General features: G+C 34.3%; 1 protein-coding gene across 4 annotated transcripts in view; it reads left to right on the top strand.

Annotated features, from left to right (window-relative positions):
• LOC123536661 (myosin light chain kinase 3-like) overlaps positions 1–19,074 on the top strand; it is a 40,854-nt gene extending 21,780 nt beyond the window's left edge. For all 4 annotated transcript variants that reach the window (XM_045320002.2, XM_045320005.2, XM_045320003.2 and 1 more), the window contains exons 2-9: positions 5,665–5,735; positions 6,357–6,450; positions 10,544–10,747; positions 11,210–11,351; positions 12,388–12,587; positions 12,886–13,038; positions 14,442–14,487; positions 17,521–19,074. In XM_045320002.2, coding sequence (XP_045175937.2) covers positions 5,665–5,735; positions 6,357–6,450; positions 10,544–10,747; positions 11,210–11,351; positions 12,388–12,587; positions 12,886–13,038; positions 14,442–14,487; positions 17,521–17,655 — 1,045 coding nt within the window. In that variant the 3' untranslated portion in view covers positions 17,656–19,074. The remainder of the gene's footprint in view (positions 1–5,664; positions 5,736–6,356; positions 6,451–10,543; positions 10,748–11,209; positions 11,352–12,387; positions 12,588–12,885; positions 13,039–14,441; positions 14,488–17,520) is intronic.
• Positions 19,075–24,232: the final 5,158 nt, after the last annotated feature.

The following is a 24,232-nucleotide window of genomic DNA, read 5'->3' on the forward strand; positions in this document are numbered from 1 at the left end:
AATGCCTCTTTGATAAACATCATCAAACATTTCCGTAAATGACTTTGTTAAACATTTCTTTCATGAAATTTGCCCCTAATGTATAAAAACAATATTTGTAAATGCCTTTTATTCGCATTGATAGTAGACACTGTGTTTATATATAGAATGAAAAAAATGTAAGATTACCAAAAGCATGGCATGCTGATAAGGAGTATTGGAACAGCTGGTTGCGTGGAGATATGCATGACTCTATACAAGCACATGTGTAACAATGAATTCATGATAATATTTTAAGAATGGTTGCCATTTTTCTATTGGCATCAGTCAGTTAACTTCATGCTTACATGTGGAATAATTCTCATTATTGTTTTCATTTATAATTACGCAAAAAGACCTCACCGGGAGGTTGATAATAACAATAATGATGCTATTGTTCTATCATTTGTTTTTCTAGATGATTAAAACATTATTATAGAGAAGCAAGATCTATAAAATGCATCTTAATTTGTTTTTTTTTTCCATAGATAATAAAAGAATCAATATAGAAAAGAAGTTCTATTAACACGTATCTTCTTGGCTGAACTCTTTCTTGGCAGTTACACACAGGCAAATAATTATCTTTTAATTAAGAGTTTTCATTATCAAAATAATTCTATAAAGTCTATTCTAAATAACTAAAAACTTTGGCATAATTCAAATTAATTTGTACCATCCTTGTTCATTTTTGGAATGTGTGCGGTATGAAAAATTTAATGTATGCACACGCACACCGTTTTCAAGTAGCATTTTTCTACTTCCATATGTCCCGTTTTAAAACTAACTGCATAGGCAAAATTATGTTGTTGTTTTCTATTTTTCTATTCACTACCTGTATCTTGGCAACAATAGTAAAAGGTGATGCTTCAACTAGGCAAGCTTTATGTCCAGAACATGAATAGATATTTTACAGGTAGAGTCATAGAACATTCAAGTACTTCAAGACCTCTATTCAGTGTTTCGGAAGTTTGAATTTGCCTTCATTTGTTTTCTTAAAGAAAGTCAAAAACTCAAAACAAAATGAATTATATGCAATGATGATTTAAAAAAAAAAAAAAAAAAACAACACACATTTGTAGTTTGTATAACATATTGAAAACGAGCTACATGATGTGTTAGTCATGATGTTTGCAGCTTTATAATATGCGTTCATTACAGCAATTTACACAATTATATATAATTGTTCTATTTCATTGTCGATAACATCGACTTTAAAGACAGTGGTATCATGGTCTGCACTGTTCGCTGTAAATTTTCATTGAACACCACTTTGAATGATAAATGGTATTGCCCACACTGAATGATGAACCAGACCATTTTGGAAATTTAGGTGGTTAAAGGTTAAATGCCATTGTAAATCAGTCATCATAAAACTGAAACCCCAAACTCTCTAGATGAAAGTTTTCTCTGCTTTTTCATTCGAAGCCATGCATTACTTTTACAGGAAATATAATAGATCATATGAGCCGTGCCATGAGAAAACCAACATAGTGGCTTTGCGACCAGCATGGATCCAGACCACAGCATGAATCCTGACGAGACTGCGCGGATGCGCAAGCTGGTCTGGATCCATGCTGGTCGCAAAGCCACTATGTTGGTTTTCTCATGACGCGGCCCAAATTCTTAACGGATTGCGTCTATAAATACTGCCATGGACCGGGTACTTTTCGATATGTTTGAAATATTATTATATATATTTTGTTTATAGAAATAAAATATTTATTTACTTATTTACTCACTTACCAGAGACACTCAAATTCTTCCCTTGCCAACCACTTTTATAAAACTATTTAATTGAGGCAGTTTATTATAAAGTCCATAATTTGTGGCTACCTTGGCCCTTGCTGCATCACGTTCTGGAAAACATCACCTTTTCAGCGTGTAATAAATGTATTCTAGATCGCTTTAGATTAGCAGAAATATTCGGAGATGATTATGTTGCACAATATTAGTATGGTGTTTATATCTTAATTTCATGATAAGAAAACGAGTTCTTGTCAGTGAAATCTGTGAAAAATTGAAACGTCTGTCAGAAAAGATAAACTTCATTATTTCATTAATACTTTATGAGTGCACCATCAGCGGCGTAGCTGAGGAATTTCAAGTAGTAGGCCCAAACATAAGAACACCGAAGGTGCGATAAGCTAGGGGGTCTGGAGGTATGTCTCGCAGGAAGATAATGAAAATAAATGTTAAATTGTGTAATCTTCATGTGCATTCTGGAAGTATTAGCGTTTTTTTCGGGGAAAGTGTAGGCCCGGGCCAGCAGTGCCTACAGGATGCTACGCCAATGACCATCTTCAGTTTAGAGAATTCGGTATCTCAATTTTCGATGATCAATCATCGATTTAAGAGGAACTAAACTGAAATTGTAAGAAGATGTTCTAGAAGCTCCGGACATAACCAAACAAATTAAAATAAGTTCAGTTTTATTGAGTCTGCGAGACGTTTTTTTTTTTTTTTAAAGAATGTGGATTATTTGATAAAATCTATCCTTCAAAGTTATGAGCATCTGTAAAGTTTACAAATGGTCATTGTCAAAAGACGTTGAATTGAGAATATGAATTGAACTGAACTGACAAAAACTGGTACGTAAATCAAACAAGAAACTAAGAATTAACGTAACCTTAGGTTTCAGTTCTACAGAATCTTAGTTAAAATAAAAGTTTATATTTCACAAGTTGTTTTTTTAAGAAGGATCGTCAAATTGTTGATGCATATTCGTCGGCTGTATTTTGCTGGATTTAATTTTTGTTTGTAATTGATTGGTTTAAAGTCACACCGATAAATGTATAGATCATATGGCGACTTTCCAGCTTTTCATTGTTAGGTAAACCGAGGTGCCCTTTCGAGAGTTGTCTTAAACACGGGCTGGCACCTCGGTAGAACCAATGGCCTTCTGCAAACTGGCCCGATGGTTTCTTAACATGAAACAGTTCTACATCTAAAGCGAGGTTTCGAACCCAGAGCAAGGGGTAAGTGATTAAAAGTCATCGCCCTTTACCGCTCGTCCACGCAGGTCCCTCTGCAGTATCTGAAAATATTAATAAATTGGTGTTTTTTTGAAGTGTGTATGAACTCGTTTTTTCTGTGTTTGTCTTAAGACCTAAAGAAAAATCAAAATAGACAGTGAACATTAATACGTCCTGAATACACAAAAATAATTTCATAATCAGAAAGTTGCAGTAGCTTTCAACAATATCAATGTTTTGTGCTTTGAAATATTGATACTTTAACTTCATGTGCATGAATAAAAACTAAAACATAATATCTTATTTACAAAAGGCAACCATTTTTGAAATATTTACCTGACATTTTGCTGCACTTGTGATTGTTTAGAATATACAATCATCTGTAACTATTTGTTCCATTCGTGCATTTAAAATATTGCTTATCAGCAGATAGGCCTTTGGTTTCCTATCATTATACATTTTATAAACCTCACTGGGGAAAAAGACATTTACATAATAGCTTTCGGAAACACTTATGCATTATTTTGACAAGACATTTAGATAATGTAATTTACAGCGTCTTTAATGTTTTATAGCTTGATTTATCACTAAGAAAATAATCCCTAGCCAGCACTTGTGTAAAACACTTTTATTTAGAAAGTTCAGTACATATTCCTCGTAACTTCTGTAGTTTGTATTTAAGGAGATAACTACTGAGGCTATTCAATTTTTATAATTATGCCCCTTTTCTTCTCAAATCATTGATAATCAACTTTAGAGGAATTTGCTGAGAAAGTAAAAGCAAGAGAGCGGAGATTTAGAACAATAATTTTTGAAAACTCAGATTGAGATTATCTAGTAGGTAGACGGACTATAGCTCCCTTTGCCTTTATATAATCGAAATTACTTTCCAGTTTTATTTTTTCAAAATTTTAAATCAACATTAGCAACTGTAAACAAGATTAACATGTCGTTGCGTTCCTTCAGGTGCTAAATCATGGAATAAGAACTGGACTGTATCATTGGTCGGCAGCGGGAATACACTGCTATTAATGCAGTCGGCAAATTCGATTTACAGTTTATTTGTTTATGACAGATACAGAATCTAAATCTGGAATTAAAACTCATCAGAATTACAAGGCGTCTTCGCAATGAATAAATTGAATTGAATTAATAATTATTTTAAAGTAGTGTTTTAGAAATAGATGTAATCAATACAACAATTTGTATTAATTATCAGAAAATCACATATTTGCCAAAGAAGTAAAATGTTTACTGTCAAACTTTTAAAGTTTATATCAATTCAGAAGATTTGCAGCAATATCGCAAACTATTATTATGGTGATTATATCATTAAATGAAAAAGAAACAATTATCGCTGATGAAAATGATATTTTGATATTGCATATTGATATTGCATATTGCATATCCATACTTCAAATTAAGTTGCATGTACCAACACTTATTCAATAATCATATTCAGTTGCCTGCAAAAAAGTTGTTTCCAAAATAAGGTTGATGAAAACTAAATTGTATGCTAGTCTTTTATATAATATAACGAGCAGATCCTCCGTCATAAAAAATGCATTGCAACAAATTGGAAGCATCATCATCTCTTTACTCGTACACTATAAAATGTAGCAAGGTATCAGGGAATTCACACAGACTTTTAGATAACATATCAAATGTTGACGTAATCATAACAAATATTTCAAATTTTGATAACAAATTACATGCTGAAGAAGAGATAAAACTAGAACAACTATACGATGAGATACCAAACCAACGTTTTTTTTTTCAAATCCATAATCTATACCCTGGGTCATGTTAAGTTCGTTTTATATACTCGTGTACTGCTGTTGTGGTTAATGTTTCGAACTTTTAATACCGTCCAAAGGCAAAATAGGCGGAACAAGACTCTTATGTGGGCCGCGAGTTAGTAAAGCTACTGACTAGATAACCATTTTGATTTACTTTATTTTTTTTCAACTGTTTAATGTCTTACCAAAATTCCTTTCCATCCTTTTTTGCCAGCTTTTTGAGAAGATTTCCTGAATATAAGTGTTTTGAGAAACATTTTGATCCCCGATTACCAGTGTTTTGAGATGCATTTTGATCCCCGAATACCAGAGGTGCATTTTCAACCCCGATTACCAATGTCTTCAGAAGCATGCCGATCCCCAATGACTTGTGTTTTGAGAAATATTTCCATTCCCGATTACCTGTGTTTTGATAAGCGTTTCCGTCCCCGATTACCAGTGTTTTTAGATGTATTTCCATCCCCTGTTATCAGTATTTATTTTGAGAGGCATTTTCATCCCCTATTACTAGTGTTTTGAGAAGCAATTAGTGATACTGTAACAAATATTTGAATAATCTGATGAGTAATCTCTGAGTCATTGAATTGACTTTATAATCTGCACCCGGCCCCACACACAAAAAGGGTAACGATTTGAAACTAAGTACTGCCTTCGCACGATACATTGATTAAACAATGCAAACAACAGTTGCATAATTGTAATAAATGATTATAGAAAGTCATCAACTTGTTAAGACAGACGTTGTAAACCATGAAGATGCTTTGCAAAGAAAGCAAGCGAGCAAAACAACCTGACAAATAAAGGCTCACGCTTGTGCTTACAGAATATAATGTACCGAATCAGTTTGTATATAGTGCATATTCATATATTTGCAGGTGTATGGCACTGGACCAAAACAAAATGAATCATTCCAAAGTACATGTAGACGAAAGTGAACCCACTGGACGTAGGTATTTTATGTAACATGTTGAAATAACTATACTGTCACCTTAAGCTATAAAAAGGATAGGAATTCAACAAACGGTCGTTGTTGTTTTTTGTATATTTTATCATAATATACGGAAATAGTTAGATCAGTTTCAATAAGCAGTTTTCAAAAATCGAAAGTGGCCGCGCTAATTTCGATAGCTTTTGTGATTTTAGCTTGACCTTAAAAGTTTATAATTAATGTGTACGGTGGGACAGTACTCCGAGAGTATGACCTATGAAGCTGTTTTAGAAAGTAAACTATCAACAGTCTGCTCAAAAACTTGAATAAAGTTAACTGGATCTTAATTACTTGTTTTATTGAACGTAAACAATATATGTTTTGATGGTCCCCTGTCAAAGTTTAAGGCTGCAATACCCAATAAAACAAATCAAGGATATTTTAATTTTGATATGATTTTTAATGAATGTTTTCAAACTACTTTGATAGATTAGAGTAAATATATCTGACCAAATTTGACTTAGATCTCTTGTTCATATAGTTATATTTGTATGTGTATTAAAACTACATTATGAAGCTGGCTTAGCTTTGATACACTAGACATCAGTAGCGTGATTTATCGGTTTTTGTACATTTTAGATGAGGAGGTGCCATTCGAGTCACGTGATGTTAAAATCCGGAATGGCTGTTGGATAACGGATGAATATGACGTTTCTGAAATATTGCTTGGCAGGTTTGTTTGTTTTGCAGTTTGTAAAGATAACGGAAAGAAAGGCCATAAAGTTTCTGTCATGCAGTATTTGTGATATAACATATACACTATATTCGTTTGTTTGATTTGGGTCGTGTCGTTTTTTTGAACGGGGGGTAGTTAATCTCAGCAATGTTCCTTGATTCTGTACCCGTGCTTATCTGTTGCCAACTTCTCCACATGAATGAGAGATGGAAGGCGAAACGACTGCAGACACAATGTTATTTATTAAGTCGTCACGGAGTACATACGCCACACACGGGGATCAAACTCACAATATATGCGCTTTTCATAATGGGCTTAGCTGGCAAGCCCTATACACTATATAGAAACGTTTGTCCAGCAGTGGAAACTTAGTTAAATTCCTGAACACTCTGGATTTTCCGTCATTTGAGGTAAATTCACCGATTCTGAAATATGTCACGTCTTAAATTTTAACCCTGATTTAGTTACATTGCAATATTCATTACTGGAAAGAACTCAAATTGAAAACTAGTCAACAAAGTGGTCGTCAGGTTATAGAGAAGAACACGTGACCTCTTATTGAGCTGCATGTTGAAACCGTACTTGTACACATTCAAACGCAAGCTCATTCAAGCTTAAGCTCATACAAACTCATACAAATCTTGCAGCGTCTGTTCCAACAAACAAACATTGAAAGAAAGCTAGTTATACACTCATACTGTGGTAGAAAAGGAAGAATACTATATCTTGGTGTAGAATATTACTAATATATGCGAGAGAGAAAATGTGAAAAAAGCACAAAATGTGCCATAGTGAAAAAGCAATATTAACCATGTCAGTTAGACTAAACATAAGAAAGATATAGTTTGCCATTAACCAGAAATTATCTACAAATAATATTAACTTTGTGAAATATAGCAGCCGAAGCTACCTCCCCGGAATTTAAAAATGCTAACCATTTTAGATTTCTTTTCAGTCTCCAACTGAGTCAATTTGGCCATATAAACATCCTTTCAAAGAGATTGTTAGTAGACAAAATGTCTTTAGAACCTTCACTATTTCTTGATGAATGTAGAAACGTCTGAATATTTTCATGCACTCTGCGATTTCTCAACATTTGATGTCAGTGGAAACTATCATCATTGTAATTTATTGTACAAGATTCTCGATTTGTCCAACATTCTCTACGTCAATCTTAAAATCGATCTTCTTCGATGTACGGGTTCATAAAGTTTTCTGACTCAAAGAATTTACTTATCTGACAATAGGTTGTTGAAAGCCCCAATGCTAATGAAAATATCAAAATGGTTACGTATAAGTTAGATAATACATACAAGTGTGTTACCGGCTGATATCATCATGCGCGGAACGTATTTTGGGTAGCAAACGAGGCTCGGTATTTAATTTAAAGTATTATATATCTCGAGATAGTGAATATAACTTTTCACATTTGATACTTTGATAGGTAAAAATGTTCTTCATGAATAGTCTGATACATCTTCATTTTGATTTTTTTGTCATAAATACTGGTTTTGTCACGAATAAGCATTCCTGAGGTTAACATATTTTACATTTTATTGTCATTAAATGTGTAACGGATTCAGCTAGCTGTGATAACATTTAAAACAAACCGAAACTGCAACGTTTCAACTTTTACTATATGAGCACAGTTAATCGCTTAAAACTGCTAGGTGGTTCCTCATTATATTCATTTACTCGTATTTTAGTTTTCTTCTCGCTGTCAACTTGTTTTTTTTTCTTTAACTATGATTTTTTTATTACATATACATTATGTATATGCCAAAACGTTTACTGCTACACGTCATTTTTCACATTAGATACTTCGATAGGTAAAAGAATGTCCTTCCTGAAAGTTTGTCTTCAATTTGATTTGTTGTCATAAATACAGGTCTTTCCTGTGATAACATATTTTACCTTTCATTGTCATTAAATGTGTTAGTGATTCAGCTAGCGGGGATAATATATACGTTATGTATATGCCAATACGTTCACTGCTACAGGTCGTTTTAGAGGACGACTGTGTTCTTAGAACGTAGATTTTCCTTTCAGATCTTTGGTCTTTTTTATGACTTGGTGACAATATTATGCGTGCTAACTAAGAATAATTCAGCTGTCTAACTCCAGAGGTTTACTACAATTGATAGAGCTCTGTGAAAACCTCTCGTGCGACAAATATGTCTTATTTTGGCGTAATGGAATTTACATCATGTTCTCATATTTGCTAATTAGGACAATTGCTACATATCAACCGATACTTAATTGTAACGAAAATCACAATAGCAGTGCTCTAGCTCCTTGCAAGTAATGTAAGGTTTGAAAAATCCTCAGTGTTAGAATAAGAAAAGCCAAACATGATGAGTGTTTTGACAGATAGTCAAGGAAACAAATGACCTAAATAACGTACAGGCATGCTGCTCCTTACATAAATACAAATGTTTTGAACTTTGGGCGATATTACAGTTCTCTGTTACTTTGAAGGGAAGCCAATTTTTTGGTTTGACAGGAAGACTATTACATGTAGTAACTGTAATGGAAACACCACATACTATGCAAAATCACCGAAATATCAGACCTCCGTTTAAGAATTTATTTTAAAGAAACTCTCCTTTTTTTGTTTAGTTCTCAATATTACGGCTCCTTCCGAACGATTTCGGTGTTTCATACAAAAATGGCAAAATGGGCATACCTGTGATAACTCGGAAACGATTTATATGACTTTATTTGTTATATTAGACATTAGTGCATAAAATATTCATTTCATTTGACCATTTTCATCTGGGCGCAAGTCTCTTGTAACATTACGCAAGCCTCTTGTAACATTAACAAGGATTATTATAGATTTTATTTATTTTGTTGGGTTTAACGTCGCACCGACACAATTGTAGGTCATATGGCGACTTTCCAGCTTTGATGGTGGAGGAAGACCCCAGGTGCCCCTCCGCGCATTATTTCATCACGAGCGGGCACCTGGGTAGAACCACCGACCTTCCGTAAGCCAGCTGGATGGCTTCCTCACATGAAGAATTCAACGCCCCGAGTAAGGCTCGAACCAACATCGATGAGGGGCAAGTGATTTGAAGTCAGCGACCTTAACCACTCGGCCACGGTGGCCCCAGGATCATTATAGAAGATTTCCTTTCTATTAGACAGAGAGTTATTTGGCAATTGCATTCATTGGCATGTACTACATTTATTTCTTGAGCTTTCGCTATTTCTCGATGGATGAAGACATTTCAGCGTGTATACGTGTATACTGATAATTTTCACATTCAAAAAGTATCTTTACAATGAGGACCTACTTTAGTGTTCATCATTTTTCACTGGTTGAAAGTTTTTTCACTTCATGTAGGTGACATGGCGATGTCAAAATTACCGTTTGGGTTTCCTTAATCTGTCTTTGTGCAATAGATTTATTCTGGTCTTCTTATTTGTCATGAAGGTACATTTCACATTTTGCAGCAAATGTATACAGTGACAGCCACCTGAAATAAAAGTTAGCTACCTTGTTAGAAAATGTGACCGAAGGACGAATTTGTCCGCAAAATGTTTTATCAGGTCGTCGAGGAAGACAAACGGTTTAATAAAGAAAGTTTGCGCTCTGCGTAGACACAATCCCCCTTAACAACACATATATACAAGGTCTTAATTTGGCAGATCATTTGTAATCTGCAATTATTGAAAGACAGCCAACATAACCTCATAGTTTCAAAATGCAGCAGTGGAATATCATTGGAAATACTACATGTGCAAACAAAGATTTTACCACAAATATGACAACTGTTTGATAATAAATTCCATGTGTTTTTTATTGGTACCTGGCAACCACATAGTATCAACTATACCAAATATAACCATTCAAGACCAGTTACACTCTTGACTGCTTGCTTTTGTTAAATCCACAAATATCACTTAAGATAGAATATTATTTGGGTGCTTTGAATCAAAGTCTTACGCAGAGATATCATAAAAATATGTCTTACTGTCTTTGTATGGTCTGCAGTGTCTCAAGATTATAGTTTAGTACATTTTGAATTATGCTGCTCCTATTGTAATGCTATCATTGTAAAAGTATATGATTTTGTCTTCTCAGGGGTAAATTTGGAGAAGTAAAACAATGCAAAGAAAGAAAGACTGGGAGAGAACTGGCTGCAAAATTTATAGAAGTGAACGGACCACAGGACAGGTTCGATGTTCAAAATGAAATTGAGATGATGAAGAACCTTCAACATCCTCGATTGTTGCAACTGTATGATGTGTTCACAAAACGGAATCACTTCTGTCTTGTACTTGAGTTGTACGTTTTTACACTTCCACATCCTTAGTTTTTGCAGCTTTACAATGTGTTCACTAAAACGGAATACTTCTTGAACCGCCTTGAATATTGAGTTTTAAGTATTTACACTACTATAATAATGTTTATAAACATGATAAATAGTAATAATTAAGTACTGTTACATCGACTATCAAATTATATTGTTAAGGCATTTCAATTAAGATACAATAGACGTAACCATTTGTTTACACTCCCATGTATATGTATATGTATACATATTTGTACTTGCCATTCATTTCTAATGCTTAAATCTAAATAAATAGTCTGATCTGTTCTGTTCTGTACTAATAAGATATATTGTTGATAACATATAAAACTTTTAACAAAATGGAATAGTGGAAACTCGTCTGTTTTAACCTGTCGTAAATATTGATATTTTAATCAATCGTGATTTATTTCTGATTATGATTGCTTTTATTTCAGGATATCAGGCGGTGAATTATTTGAACGTGTGATAAATGACGACTTCATTCTCACCGAGAAAGCTTGTATTATGTTCATGCGACAGATTTGTGAAGGCATTGACTTTATGCATAATAACAGTATTCTACATTTAGATTTAAAGGTAAATCGCGTGTCATTATTCTATTTTCTGTTTTTCATGCAACATCATATACATTAGCAAAGAGTTTGTCCTTTTAGTTTATGCTAGTTGAGCGTAACTCAGTTAGAAGCTAAGTAAATTTTGGTGAACTTCAAAACTCTTCTTGATAAAACATGACTCTGTCCTCTGGTCTATTTCGCCGGACCATTAATGATTTTGTCATCTATGGCATTGAGTACATCCTGCAACTGTACTTTTAATTTTCTTTTATACATATATTTGCGTTTCTGCTTTCTACAACCATACGTTGTGTAAGGGATTCACCGGTATGGGATAACTTGCTATTATTCTCCGGTAACTTTAGAACATACAATGTAGTTTGGTTTAAAAGTGAGGTTTGGTACACGGTTATCTGGTTTAAACACATCAGTGGAATAATAACTGAAGACAGTTCCAAGACGGTGCCCCACTGTATCCCTTTTCTCTTTTATGTTTATCCTGGTTGTCTGAATGTTTTACTCTGCCCCTGTATTACCATGTGCGTATACATTCATACATACACCGTTGTAGTGTTTCAGTGTGACAGGACTGTGTTCTGTGAACATTGCTGTTCTTGTTGTATGTTTGTCCTTGTTTTTTTATTTCTCATTTTTTGTTGCAAGGACTTTTTACTTGAAAACATTATCTTATTAATCTTATTCATTACCACAGAGCAGTTTCTAACGGCTATAAAAGAAAAATACAATTTGCTTTAGACTTTATTTTCCTTCTACTTTAAAACTGAATTTATTATTAATTAAAATATAAAGAACAAACACAATTTTTTCACAGAACCTAACTCAAGAGGCAATATTTTTGTACGAGAGAGATTTAGGCAATGCAGTCAAACAGTCACAGAAGTCACTTGATATCTTTACAATTGTTGCATTTATATCAGGCAATTCTAAAGACGTTTTGATTCATTTTGAAATATATCATTGTTGAAGAAAATGAACCGTGGTATCGTTTTTTTCCAAATCATCTATATTTGATCATGTTTTTATGCATCATATTCTAGCCTGAGAACATCTTGTGTCTCACGAGAGAGGGAAACCGAATTAAAATAATAGACTTTGGTCTTGCTAGACGTTACAAACCGGAAGAGGATCTTAGAATATTGTTTGGCACCCCGGAATTCATGGCTCCGGAACAAGCAAACTTTGAGCCAATCTTTCCTTCAACTGACATGTGGAGTATTGGAATTATATGTTACATATTGTAAGTTGTTGTCAGAGTGATATTCAAGATTCAGCCATTTTCATTTGTTTTATTCTGAGATAAAACTGGCGATTTTGACAACAAATTCATATAAGAATGTTTGAAGTAAAAGAAATGCCCAAATACCTGTAAAATTAATTTTAAAAGATTCTCTTTCTAACATAATTATATAGCGTTGAAGTATTTGCTGCATTTAAAATCATAATAAAAAAAGTCGTGGCAGTTTATGAAAAGCATCGTTATTATCTTAAGTTCTAAAACCTGTCAACATTTATGCTTAGTTTGTATAAACATTTAGATTGTCAGGACTCTCGCCGTTTCTCGGAGAAAGTGAGAACGAGACGATTGGTAATATAACTGAGGCCAAATGGGACTTCAAAGCTGAAGAGTTTGAAAGTATATCAGCAGAAGCCAAAGACTTCATATCAAAACTAATCCTAAAAGATCACACGTAAGTAAAGTTTTTCAAATCTTAGAAATAGGCATATTATGCTAAAATACATTAACCTTAATTTAAGATCTTATAAGCTTTGAAAGTCTGCAATTGTTCATACGTATACTTTAATTAACATTTCACGCTAACATTAATGAAACTTCAGAGATTTTCTTAAGTGTCCTACAACTTTGTAATTGTTAAACTGCTATAAATATTTACATCTGTTTCTAGGGTTTATATCAGTGTTCTCTTCAACCATTACACGTAATTAAACACAGTGGAATAATGTAATTTAGATACCCGAGCGCTCTATATCACGACCAATCAATAAAGATCTCAACAACTTGGCCAGTAAAACCAGAACAAACCATACACCTTAAGACCTAATGTGACGTAGTTTGTCGAGACACAATAACCTCCTCCACAGTGACTATGCAACTCCAAAAACAGTTCTGCGTATTGATGAAAGTCCACATAAAACACGACTTTTTAAATTTGAATATGAAGCTCCTAGAAGCATTGAAAATAAATATATTCACTACAGTAATTTAAGTAGACCATGACTAGTTACTCAGATATTGTTAAATATACTCGCCATTGTTTCTTAGCTTACGCTTCATAAATTTGCCATCTGAGAACTTGATGACTGCCCCTTTTAAATGACGAACACGAGTACATTGACAACGAAACAACACCCTTTTATTGAAACGGAATTACCTTCGTTATTATTCACGACAGCATTCTTACAAAAACACATGACTGATATATTCTTACCGGGAAAACAACAAATATGCTTCCACGCATGCATGCAGTCAGGCAGATGCTTACTAGTTCAGTCTGATACTTTCCTCGGCTGAACAACAGACAAAATAACATGTAATGAAGTCGTCCGCTGAAGGTATCACTAAGCAATATAGTATCTTAAGTCGGTGAAATGTTGAGAATTGCCATCGATTTAATCACACTGCGGCGAACATTTCTCTAATTTAGTGTATTGAAACATCCATTTGTCTGAGAGATATTGTAACAACTGAGAAAAGTAACTTCTGAACTTTCATTGGTTCAGCAAAATGTCAAAACTCTGTATCATATCATATTTTACTCTCAATGGAATGTAACTTCTGAATTGTATGCATTAAGGCAAGCACAGAAGCTCGAAGATGCAACGATATGTCGAGACAACATACCCTGCCCAAATTAAACTTGAATTGTATTGACGAGATTCATCAATACCTATAAATTTTATTGTTTATTCATTCGAACCTTAAAATCAAGATGACCACGCACTAAATCGCAAGAACTGGTTATCAAAACGTTGAAAATTCATAGAAAAAATGTTATACACGTTTCAAAGTCCTATAAAAGTTTTGAAATCGTGAATTGAACGTGTTTGGACAGTTATATCTATCTTTTTTCAGGAAGCGTATGACAGCCACAGAATGTCTGGAACATAAATGGCTGCGGGTAAGACAAAATCTTTCAAACTTAATATATGTATCCAACAACGGTAATATTATTAGGTTATTTAACATTGTTCTGTACAATACGGAGATATATTTGGACGAGTACCCAGCTGAGGAACCATATTGGATGAGCCGCTAGGCGAGTTCAATATGGTTTTCTCAGCTGGGTACGAGTCCAAATATATCTCGTATTGTACAGTACAATGTTAAATATTTTATTCTGTATGTATTTTATCTTACTATAATAATAGTTTAAATTAAAAATGTTTCACTGAATATTGTATTGCTGCCTTTTCTAGTTTTTCCCAGCTTGGTACGAGTGCAAATATATATTATACAGAACAATGTTAGACCTTAAATAACCTTTTCATTCTATATTTATTTCACTTCATACCTAATATACGTAATTCATTGAATATTGTTTTTTTCTGCGTATCATCATTAAAAAAGTATATTTTGCAACCTCCCTACAACAGTCATTTGGCGATTTGGGTGGTAATAATACTTGGCTGAGATATTATGCCCACAAACATTGTCAGCAAGGTTGGTGAAGATCGGATGAAACTGTTCGACTTAAAAGACCGAACAAGGCTAAATTCCCCGTTTTTCGAGTAATTCAAGGACTATAATCAAAGAGTGCCTGGTACAGTTTGGCTGGTTATCGAAATTGGCCGAGATGTAATGCCCACAAACATTGTCGGCAAGTTTGGTGAAGATCCGACGAAAACTGAATTATAGAGTAGACATGTTTTGGATGCTGACCGCCCGTCCGTTGCCATTCATAATCTTCTCCATTTTGTTTCTTAACCGTTGAATAAAAACTGCTGAGGTAGCTATTCAGACAGTCTGGGCTGATACCAATTTCTAAGTTTCGTCCGGAACGGCTTCTTTGAGCGACTTTTCAAATATTCCAACATCTGATGATCCTTTTTACTGTATTTTTAAGTTTTTGATTATTAACGAACGCTTTAATATCTAAATCAGATAGCATTGTTATCCCTTGAATCGTTTTTGTGTGTTGTAAAGGTAGCAGGGTACACTTTTGAATTTTGGCCCCCGTCAATATTTGTTATAAAGAGAACATCGTGATTTTGGATGTAAATTAAGGTGAGAGATAATGATTATTAATTCTTTAGAAAATTTATACAGCCGATACATTAAATCGATGTCGTTGAAAACTAACTGCTGTAGCTTTGTATGATCAATGAGACACCATTTCGCGAAAAAATTCAATTCACGGAAGGGTTCTGTGCTTGTTGATTGATACTCAGGAACATTTTCGTTATTTTCTGAAAAAAACGAGCTGGATGGGCCCCCATTCCGTTTATGTCCTGACGTTCAGTAAGGACTATTTAATTAAGAAATGCAATAAAATTGGACATTGTTCTTGCAGCGGGATCATTGTAGACTGTTCAAAAGGTGCAAAATTGATGATTTTGGCACGCTTTTTTTTTATGGATGATGTAAACCTTTCGCTTTGATAACTTTCTTTATTCTTGTATGAGAATCCTGATCTTGCCATTAATTAAAAGCACAAAACATGCACGCAATTTATAAAATGGCCACCCAAATTTTGCTCATAGGGGAAGTGCAATATTGCGACTCGCTATATGTAAGACCGTCCGTGCCCAAAATTTTCGCATCTAAGTGTACCTTGCTACCTAATTGTAGGTTATAACACACTAAATAGTTGTTGTTCTTTATTCTATATAAAATTGACCTATTTCCAATGGCCGCAGCACACATCAGGACCCATTTTAAATGTCTGTAACCTACATTTTCTTAAAGAGTATTGTTAATGCTAAATAAAAATCAAAAGAAAAGTGGGGGTCATGTTTGATGCAAGAAAAATTTCAGTCAAACACACAAACTGCAAAATCAGCTAAAAAATGAGACCCCAAATTATACTGGTGGTGTTTGATCTAAGTTTCCATGAAAATTTTTGTCATGTTGTTATTTCATTATAAAAATGCTACCTACATGTCAAGCATAGATCTGTCATGTGATTTTAGCAAAAAAATTGCAAAGAAAATAAGGTAAATAGCTCTACAGAACAAAAAAAAACTGAGAACTATTTGTATCCGCCATTATGCCTATAACAAAAAAAAGCTCAAATTAAATCCAGATTTCAAGACGCCTAATCAAACTCTGTTCATAGAGCGCCTACTTCATCCGATTTACATTCGGAACATTTTCACGCTTTGTCGTGTGTTTAACATGGGACTGTTGAACCGTCCAAATACAGAAAATATAGGATATTTTGTACGCGCGTAAGTCCAAATACAGAAAATACAGGATTTGTGTACGCACGTGCATCCAAATACCTAATAGATTGTACGGTCACGTGTTGCAAATGCGTTCGCGATTGGATAGATAAAATAGGTATAGAATAATGCACTTTACAAGCTTTAATGACCCCAAGTTGATACATGCGGACAATATGAATAATAACATCTCGAAAAGCATACAAAAACATCAAGGCTCGGTTTAAGTGCCGTGTGACGGCTGTAAAAATGTCTCCCCGTACTTTGATTCAGTGTTGTTATATTTTTTGGTCTTTTTGGATCATGGAGTCCATTCAACATTTGTGTAATAGAGTTCCGGTTAAGCCGGTGCTAGGGAGCGTGAGAGGTGTTGCACATTTCATTACCTTTCATGAACAGACTCAATCAAACCAAATCTGCTATTATTCTTCTTTGTTGCATTCAATGCTTCCAAAGGATCTTTTTACAGATTTTATTGATTGTGTCTATGAGGTAATGAAATAAGTTACACCCCTCACGTTCCTTAGCACTAGGTTAAGGTCAACTTTATCATATCAATTGAACTACATGGTCCCAAAAGACCAGAAAATATAATAACACCGAGAAAAATAATTACAACATGCAAAGTTTAAGTTGCTACAGGTGTTAAGCGTTTTGTTAGTATTTGATTAAGTATTAGACATTTGAAAAAAAAAAAAATTCAAAATATTATATTAAGAAACTTGCGAGATATTATGTTATTAATAAACCTTTTGTTTCATGGATTTCAGCGATCTGCTAAACGTGAACGCATTCCTACCAGATCTCTGTCTACCAAGCGCTTGAAAAAGTTTGTGTACAGGCGGAAGTGGCAAAAGGCGGTGAATGCCATGTTAGCACTCAAACGCATGGGCGTAAAATTATAACCGAGAAAAATATGGATAGCAGTTGAATGGATGTCTAAGTTTGAAAGAGAAAGAAATGATACTGCAATGGTTTTGATGATTTAACAGACTTACGTTCGTAAGACATAAACTAAAGGAAATGCAGGCTTACGATCAAATGGTAAACTGTTTTAAGACTTGAATGCTACTTAAAACACAGATACAATAATTGTATTCTAGTATATGCCATTTTGTTGACAAAGATGAATGAAAGAGATGGTCAGATGTGCCGATACAGTGCTCTTACTAATGTAAGGATGATGGTTCCAAGTTCTCCTTCAAAACAAGTTAAATGCAAAAAGAGGGCATGTCTCTGATTTTCTACTTATATACACATTGGATATACAACTGAAAGAGTGAAATTTTCGAAATTAAATCGACTTTTCCTCCGAAAGAGCTAATATTAGATAAAAAAATCTTTGTCTCAAGACTGTTAAGGCATATCTATGTGTTTAAGTCTTACCATTAAAACAACAACAACAGGAAAAGCCGCCACGATGTTGCGTATATTGTTAAAAACTATGCATTTTAAGGTAATAATTCGCATATGAAAATCAGGTGGAAAATACGCTGTATTCCTCGGGTTCCCTTCCTATGTTACCTCTTGTAAGTGTCTTTGCTCTGATTTTAATTCATATTTCTGTATGGGCTCAAGACATAAATACAACACATTTTATCATGTAGCTGAAAGTCTTTAAATGTAACTATGATATCAATAACCTTTACTGGAGTAATGCTGCTTAGCAGCCAGTCATTGGTAGTTGCTAGTCGTTACATGATAATCACTCGAAAAAAATCATAATGATCTCCGCATGTTTGCCTCAAACCGAAGTCCGTATTTCCCAGCAGTATATTTCTTAATGAATATTGTATATGAGCGAACTATATTTAGGCTCTTGCTAAAACACATCCTGTTGAACCATGCCAATATATTGTCTGTTTTACCTAATTTATAAATTAAAAACAAATGCATTTCTACTGTTTGTAAAGATTATATTCAGGTGCTACCATCACTATTTTAAATTGAAATTGCATGTTATCAAGTGTTAAACCATCTTTACCTATCGACATACCTTTTTTTGTGCTAAAATCTATGATCCATGCGCGCATATGTTTAATATCTTCGTTGTTGAAGGTGGTACTATGAATGTAATAGATGGTGCATCACGTGTAACGATAGATGGGTGAGTTGTGCGAACGTATCGTATTGTAGCACTTGTTTTCCCATATTGTTCCAGGTTACTCAAGATTTACCTTATATATTTTGTATGCATTGTGATATAATGTTACTTATTTTAACTTCAAAACTAATTATGCATATACCTGTAAATATAACATATTTGTAAATATTGCATTCTGTGGATGCTGTGAACATTGAAATAAAACAGATTCCTAAACATTTGTTTTTTATGTTACATATTTGCTTTTTACCCGCCCGCTTAGCTCAGTAGGGAGAGCGTTGGTCTACGGATCGCGGGGTCGCGAGTTCGACCCTCGGGCGGTGTGTATGTTCTCCGTGGCGATTTGATAAAAAAGACACTGTGTCTGAAATCATTCGTCCTCCACCTCTGATAATTCATGTGGGAAGTTGGCAGTTACTTGCGGAGAACAGGTTTGTACTGGTACAGAATCCAGGAACACTGGTTAGGTTAACTGCCCGCCGTTACATAACTGAAATACTGTTGAAAAACGGCGTTAAACCCAAAACAAATAAACAAACAAAACGTATTTGCTTTACATTATTTGCTAATACGTTTTCGAAGTTCACGCTTTCTAATTTCCCCGGGTGAGTAAGTAATACATTTTATAAAATGAAGTATTTGTACTCAGCCTCGATGACAAGACTGATAACCATAATTTCCTTACTGGTGAATATTTTTGTTATTTAAGAGCTAAAGTATGTTTACAATTTCCATCGGATTCAAAGACAATAAACGGCAAATTATTTGAATGAAGTGGGTGAAAGTAAGGTATTGAGAACCTTAAATTCAAAGTTACATTTTGACATCCAGCCTATCTGCTATAGCGGACCCTATTAACGTTGGTAGCACTAACATATATACTGTACAGTCTAAAAGACGTTTGTTGTTAGTGCTAGTAGCAGGCTAATATTACTAATAAATTTGTGCTACCAGCAGATAATAATGCATGATCGGATGGTTTGTATGTTTATTTACACTGGTTGTTAAGCAGTAAAATAAGATCAGCTGCTTTAAGCATGGTGTGTATTTCCGTCCGTTTATTTCGCAATCAACAAAGAACGAAAGTATTAATAAGAATCCCTGGAAGCTTTGATCACAATAAATCAAGCAAATGCCACACTCTGCATAGCATGTCATCCACAAACAGAAATTGTAGCAGACAGAGATTGCAGACGAATATCCGTCAACAAGATACATTTTACCAGTATGAAACTGAAATGAAAATTGGAGGCCGGGGTTGCACGGTGGCAGAGGAGGGGAATGGTTTATGCAAAACGGAGTGGTGAAAGGGGAGTGGGTGGAAGGTTAGAAACAGCGGGAGGAAGAGGTGTAACACAACAAATATTCAATACATCGTTAGCAGCATATTTATTAGTACGAAAAAGAATCAGATTGAAATTTGCGATAGCGCAAGGAACTCGGGACTTAAACGCGTTTGAGACATGACAACATCGCACCTAACCTATATTTTACTTATTAGGATATTTTAATTAAAATTCCGACCGAGATAAGCTCTCATGTAAGAGAAAAAAATACCCAGTTGTATAAAATAAAACATATAAATAGGGTAAATCCAAAGCGTCAGTCCTAAAATCTTATTTCAGAGAACAATTGTTTTTTATCGAATTCACTGTACTCTTCTTTTATTCTAAAATAAGATAACTAGTAAAATTTTGATGCAGAGCATCAAGTCGCCGGAGAACTGAATTTATTAGTAGTAAAAAAAACATACATGGCACAGAGATTTTCGGACAGTAGAATTCTATAGCACATAGAGTTAATTACCTGAAATATAATTTCTTATAACTAAAGTCATAGCATAGTCAAACTAAATTTCAAAATGAATAAGATAATCTAACTAACAGGAGCTATTTGTTGTGAAAGTTAATTATAACATGAGTTAAATAAAAGTAAATGTTCTCTGTAATCCAGACTGCTAATTTCTAGGACATGTTTGAAATGCATTTACAGAAAAAATAATATGTATACATCATACAATCATCACACAATCTATTGAGTTTACATAAACAGCACACATCACCCTATGTTTGTATGAATCCTGGCTGTTATCAGATCATTCTAAAACTAAATAGAGGGGCTGATTTGAGAATGTGCTGTAGGGATAAATTCTTTATACATTTTTCATGTTTTTCTACAAAGCTATCTTTTAAAATAATGGAAAAAACATATGCAAATTTCAGCTCATATGTAAGCCTTTCATTAACTGTCTTTTTTTCTTTTATTTACAATATCATTTTTGTTTCATTGTCACATTCTAATAACTGAAGAATCCTAAAGCGTATCAAATATAATAGCCGGTTTCTACCGGCGACTATTGATATACCTGTACGTAAACTGCAAGTTTGCATGCCAAGATCATACTTGTTTAATGGTCTTGTTTTTTTTTTCATATTAATTTTATTATTTAGAAAAACAAACAATAGAGATGTTATAATAATTTTGTTATTATAAACCTCCCGAGGAGTTATTTGTTGTTGCGATATTATAAATAAAACATAACGAAACAAGACCACATGCGAACCTGAAGTAAACAAGTAGACGTCAGCAAGATATAGACAACCCGGTTCTTAAAGTATTATCATGCCATTTTGCACGTATTTTGTTTAGAACCAAATATATCTGCACGTACATAGATTTTTCATCTTCCTTGCTTTCGGTTGTATCATACGCACACTCTCTACTGTGTACGCCAATTCTAATACATGGTCAGGACTTTTTTCCTGTCCGGTCCATAACTCTCCCCTCCATGAAGGGATTTTAATATTACTTGGAATAAATGTACCTCGTAATAAGATGACCCCTACACATGTCAATATATAAAGTATTGCTTTATACAGGGGGAAGGACGTAAATGGTGTCTTTTGGTGTTTTTTAAGTTCATGTTATTGTGAATAGATTATGACATTTACACGTTAGAATAGTAAATTGTGATTACCACGTACCGTCTGATACATAAAAGTGTCGTTTCCCAGTTGCGGGTTTAGTGCTTAAAGCATTAGATCTCGGTTCCCAATGAAACAAATCATTCTTTGTTAAATTGTCTTGCTAGCTTGCAACATGTGCTATGCAGTCGTAAGTAAGAATTAATAATTCTAAAGCCTTGGTTATCATAAATTTGGTCGGACGTGTACTGTTTTTTTTTTTTACAAAAATCGTTAGAAAAGTGGACTTGAGCAGGATTTGAACTAATTAATTCCGTATAAAGCGTTCAATAACATTTTTACGGCGCCAGGACTCAAGTTAAATTGTCGGGAGGGGATAAATAGCGTGATCACAGAATGCACGCATGCAATATTTCCAAAGTAAAAGAAAAACTCACATACTTGGCAAAATTGCCGCCCTAGAGTGATGATTTGTCAACAAAATCCGCCATATTTTACCCAATAAACACATGTTTCTCACTTAAACCACCGAAAGACACCATTTACAACCTAACCCCTGTTATAGATAAAATCCTTTACTTAAATCATTGTTGTTTATCCCAGAGAAATTCTGTTCTTGCCAACCACTTCTACAAATCTAAGGTTTGCTCTATCTGTAGCTAGCCAGCGTCAATCGTGTTCCATTATTTCCTGAGCGTGAATGATTAAAATTTAATTATTCGGTTAATCGGATCCGATTCGATTACTAGGTGAAACTGGTTTCAGTTTTGCAAAACCGCTAATCGCTCTCGAACAATAAACATCACGAATCGTACTTTATCTTTATACATTTCTTTGACCAGCACATAGACCCGCAGTATATTTCCGCTAAAACTCTCCAACTTGAACATAATCAATAGTCTTGGATTTGCTTAATATACCAAAATATGACTCATCAATTATCACGCTGCTTCCAAAACGTTAAGTCCGTAAGTTCCTAATGAAGTCAGCTGCTGGAAGTACCTTCATAAGGTCGTCAGTAAATAAAACATCATTTCAAATATTGCGGCCGATTAACCGGTTCGATTCGATTTCATACAAATGATTAACCGGTTTCAAAATTTTGAAATCGTCCCAGTCCTAAAATTTAATATTGTTTTCAAACAATCGTTACGTTGTTTACAGCAGAGTAAAGAATAAAATGTAGGACAACAAATTTTCCAGCAGAACTTAAAATATTGTATTGTCATTTCACTAATTTAATGTAACATAGGTTTGCATGCTTATTATGTTCAATTTTAAGTAACACAATTTGGGTCCTATAGCGCCGCACCGGCTTCCATGACCAAGTCCCAAGATGCACCGTAGAATTCTTCCACATAAGGACTATCCAGTTTTATAAATTATATGTGACTGTGCAGTAATGTCCAGAACGCCATCTTGGTCTTCCTCAAACATTTAAGCTGAAATGTCGTCACATGACCCTAAATTGTGTCTGTGTAAAAGGACAAAGAATAAAAAAGTGGAAAACCACAGGTCGCCCAGTACGACATAAACGAAAATGTTGCAGGCTCGTTTTGATTGAGTCTGTTCACGGAAACCCTTACCAACAAACAATGTTTACAATCACAGCCATCTTGATATAAAGATATAATGTTGATAACTGAATACAAGTTTCATGTTTGATAATACCTATTAAGCGGCATATACAGAAAAAGAAGCAAAATATATGTTTGCTAGATGCAAACGCAATGATTGTACTTAAATAATTTTGTGTGTGCTAATCATTGATTACTGTAGAAAAACCTTTCTTGGATTTCTTGTTTGTCATTTTGTTTTGGATTTAACGTCGCACCGATACATGATACGTCATATGACGACTTTCCAGCTTTAATGGTGGAGGAAGACCCCAGGTGCCCCTCTGTACATTATTTCGTCACGAGCGGGAACCTTGGTAGAACCATCGACCTTCTGTAAGCCGGCTGGATGGCTTCCTCACATGAAGAATTCAACGCCCCGAGTGAGGCTCGAACCCACATCGATGAGGGGCAAGTGATTTGAAGTCAGCGACCTTAACCACTCGGCCACGGAGACCCCTTTGTCATAATTAATGATAAGAAGTTAATGTTAAGAAGTTTTATATTGGAAACAATAATGGTCACATATCAGTTACTGATAAACATGTTTGGCATATTCTGCATTAACTTTATTATCATATGGAAAACAGAATAGAAACAATATTATTGTTATTAACTGATCAGGAGCCAAATGTTGATTATGTGTATACAGGAACAAAACAATAAAATAACATCACATAACAAAAAGGCAACCACACTAAAATATCATAATTGATTGGCTGCGCATATACTTATTAACGGACAGTCATATATCCATGCAAACATCAGTTGTCATTCTTGCATCTGAATTTTTCCGTCCGCTTTAGCATATTCAAAACATAAGCTGTTAGATTATTAT

The sequence above is a fragment of the Mercenaria mercenaria genome, chromosome 17 (genome assembly GCF_021730395.1).
Source record: "Mercenaria mercenaria strain notata chromosome 17, MADL_Memer_1, whole genome shotgun sequence".
In the NCBI taxonomy this organism is placed as follows: domain Eukaryota; kingdom Metazoa; phylum Mollusca; class Bivalvia; order Venerida; family Veneridae; genus Mercenaria; species Mercenaria mercenaria.